This window comes from Geospiza fortis, unplaced genomic scaffold (assembly GCF_000277835.1).
Source record: "Geospiza fortis unplaced genomic scaffold, GeoFor_1.0 scaffold112, whole genome shotgun sequence".
NCBI lineage: Eukaryota > Metazoa > Chordata > Aves > Passeriformes > Thraupidae > Geospiza > Geospiza fortis.
The window spans coordinates 7,429,279-7,433,091 of record NW_005054298.1 but is presented as its reverse complement, the minus strand read 5'-3'; the positions used below and the strand labels follow the sequence as shown (position 1 = coordinate 7,433,091).

Here is a 3,813-nt window from a genome sequence, read left to right as displayed (position 1 = left end):
GGAGCCCCCTGCCGCGTCTCTGGGGCTGCAGTGATGGGCTGCGGTGACACCGGGCTCCGGAGTCCCCTGTGGGTGCAGGAGCAGCCCGTGCTGCCCTCGCTGCCCGCGCCCCGCCGGGGTTTGTTCCCGGAGCCGCTCGGCGCCGGCTCCGGGGCGGCGATGGCCTCGCACCTTGGGCTGTGTGCGCGCTCTTATCGCTACCAGCCTTACCTATCTCTACCTGTACTGTCAGCAAAAACCTCTCTACTCATAAAGTTTAGCTCTTTTTCTCACTCATGTTGTGCCATGCTCTAATGAATTACTGACTACTCTACTTTTTTTTTTTCTTTTTTTCTGAAACAGCTTTTAAAAAGCCCAAGAAAGCTGGGTGTTGCTGTGTCATCAGAAACTCTTGTTTTACTGCCAAAATCTGATTTTGACTCCAGCAGAGAGCCTGAGGGCCAGTGGACAGCCCCACGGGTCGCTGTTCTGGGCCTCCCTCATATTCACAGGGGTCAGAATTTGGCCATTCCCTTTTTAGCCAAAAGGCGTTGGAAGAATCTCCTTCTCCAATATGGAGTGGTAGAAGTTATTGTTACTTTACCCTTCTTGCAACTTCTATTTCTGAACTAATCATCTGTCTATATAGATTGTCTCGTTATTTTAATCTCTATGCAATTTCATAAGGGCTTGCTGTGCTTCTTTTAAAACACCATTTATGTCTGCTGTGATCTGTCTGGGGTGTTTTCTGTAACACTTTCTAGCAAGAGTGAGAGTTCTGAACAACATTTACTTTAGTTTTCATATTTTAATTTTAACGATAAATGTGGAAAGAAATGTTTTTATTTTTCTCCTCCCACAGAATCTTTTGTTTAAATGTTTCTCTACAAAGTTGTATACAATGTTAGATTATATTTCTATCAGACACAGAATTGAGATTTTCCTCTTTTGCAACTCATGGCAAATCTTTGCAAGGTCTGTTGTCAAAACTTATTTTGTGGGTTTGTGGTCAACAACATATTTTTTTATGAATGTGCTATCCAAGCTAGAAAACTTGATACTTGCCACATCCCTTTCATCTTAGGTTCACCAGTTGATAGAAGATCTTTATGAACATCCTGAGCTCTTTATTCCACATGTTAAACAGCATTTCTGCATTGCATGTGCAGACTGATTACATGCATTTGCTCTTATACCCTTCCACTTTGAAGTTCAAAATTCAGCAATATATATGTATTTTTGGCACAAAAAGCACAAACAGGTTTTGTTGTCTCATTTGTTGCATGAGCTGAATAAATGCTGCTTGCATGTAATCATACTGAGCAAATGCAGACTTGGACCTGACAAAATATACCAACTCTTATCTGGCAAAAATCTCAGGTTACTTATGCTTTCTGTAACATTGGCTCAATGCTGCAAAGCATTACTCAGTTTTGCCCACAATTAGCAAAATCATTAAGCATAGATCTGCATCTAAAACATCTGAGTCTTCCTAATGACTTCAGCAGTTAAAAATCTTAACTTTTAATGGTGAGGGTTATTCTGCTGGGCAAGATTTTCTTTTCCCTGCAAAAGCCCATGGTAAGGCTCACATGAGTAAACACGTGCATAAAAAGCTTTGATGAATGAGGAGATTAAAGTGGTTACTTTTGGAACCAAAATTGCTCCCCTGTCATACTTAGATTCTTCAGTAAATATAGAGTTATGTGCCAAACCTGTTCTTCGAGGAAAAAGTGTGGTAGGGGATGATACCTTTTCTACAAAGGAGAAATTGCTTTAATGTTTTGTATTGAATTTAGTTTCCCCAAATATAAATGACAATGAAACTGGACCTGGAATTTTAATGAGCATTGAATAGGCACTTTCAGAGTCACTTTCCTGAAGTCACCCCGGAGAGGATGGTTGTAACAGTGAGTGGTTCATTTCTGCGCTTGCCTGGTTGGAGATACCTTCTGGTAAAGCTGTCTGGGTTTAGAAAGCCTGTGACAACTCGGCACCTTTTTGAAATGTAATGAGTTTATCTTAATTTCTCATTACAAAACAAGCCAAACATACTATATCACTTTAAAAGACCAAAAAAAAAAAAATTAAGTGGGAAAATGTCTCTATGCTATTTTTGAAAATCATATGTGAAAATGGTATTTTGCAAGAAAAAGAGCTCAGTGCTGTAAAAGAAAAACACATTTTTTTGTCTGAAAAATACATCACCTGTGTAATAACAACAGAAAAAATGACCTTTAAAGCACTTTAGAAGTATTTTTGGTTGTGTTAATGTAGAGTTCTTGGTATATTGCCAGTTTCATTATTTTGTTTAGAAAGTCCCTTTTCTCTATTGTTTAAATAGGCATTTCACATCCTATCCCTGGAGAGAAAGTTTTCGGGGAAATGTGTTCATAAATAATGGAAATTACCAGAGACTGTTGTACAACACAGAAATAGGTTCATCTGGCTCATTTAAAACTATGCAGAGTTTAACACTGAAGCATCTGTTCCAGCTTTTCTCCTGCAGAAGGTTCAGGACAGAAATCTGAGTGTCATCAGGAGCTTAGGAAAGAATTGCCCAATTTTGCCCTCTAAGTGAAATCACTTAGAGGTGAAGCAGAACACAAGTGACTGAGGCACCACCAGTCCAGCTTCATCTGACCTTGAAGCCAGTTACTTCTGTAAATGCATTTTACTATTTAATAAAATTCTTTCTGATCACATCTTTAATTCTTGGCACAGCAACTCACCTGATGAGGCATTTAAACCCTCATTTTTGTCAGATCCCTAGTTCAAGGTATCTCTGCAGAGAGATGTGGACCTGATCTTTGAAACAAATAGATCCTGAGTATCTTGCAGAGTAAGACTTTGGGAGGTGTCCAAGGTAAGGGGGAAAAAATGTTACTTATTTTTTTGTATCTTCCCAAAGCAGTGAGCATGTAGAAAGTGTTGTGAGAAAGAAGGAAGAGGCTAATTGTCTCCTGTCACTGTTCTCTTGCCTTGTCTTTTTCCTGGTGGTAGACTGAAAATCCGGGTTGAAGAAGCTGCATTCATCTCAGGCTGGGTTCAGCCTAGCTGGGCTGAAACAGAGCTTCTGGAATGGGGTAAAAAGTCAGCAAGTTGCTGGCAAGCTGCTCAAGCCCAGCAGCCTTTGGGAACTCAGGCACTCATCCTAGGTGAATTGTGCCCCAGGCAGAAGCATATCTACCAAAAGGGGTTTGGGTTGTGCCAAGGCCCACAGAGCTCAGACCAGCCCCTTATCACAACTACTTTACCTCAGGATTTCCCTCCCATCTCTGCAAGTTATTGCAGCCAAGCGGACAAACTCATCCTGGCATGTAAAAGCACTAAAGAGGAGAAAGCTCCTGGGCCAGATGGTTTCACTTTGCCTCCTGCCTGGACACCTCTGCTGTGCCACAGGAAGGCAGACTGGCCACCAGACGGGGGCTACCACGTGTTCCTGCAGCCCCACTCACCACTGGCTGTGCAGGAGAGCCCTGGGCTGCTGCCCATGGTGATCATACCCAGTTATGCCCAGCAGCCAGCCCTAGGTCCTACTGCCCATGGTGATCATACCCAGCAGCCAGCCCTAGGTCCTACTGCCCACCCACACCAAACAGTGCTTGCTGAAGGACTCAGAGCTGGGTTAGAAACATGCTGATAATATGGGACTCCATTACAGTGATTTTATCCCTCATCTCAGTTCAGTCTAAGAAAAGAGAGACTTTAAGTGAGACAGGCTTGAAGGAATAGATGTTATATCCCAGCAAGAATTGTGTTTTCACCTCTGATCAGTTTTTGGACCTACCTCAGCATCATATTGCAGAGATCCAACACTGGGTGCTCACTCAT

At 42.2% G+C, this 3,813-nt stretch overlaps 1 protein-coding gene across 1 annotated transcript in view; it reads right to left on the bottom strand.

The window, feature by feature from the left end:
* TMEM37 (transmembrane protein 37) overlaps positions 1-3,813 on the bottom strand; it is an 8,492-nt gene extending 4,679 nt beyond the window's left edge. The window contains exon 1 of the mRNA XM_031057581.1: positions 3,770-3,813. Coding sequence (XP_030913441.1) covers positions 3,770-3,813 — 44 coding nt within the window. The remainder of the gene's footprint in view (positions 1-3,769) is intronic.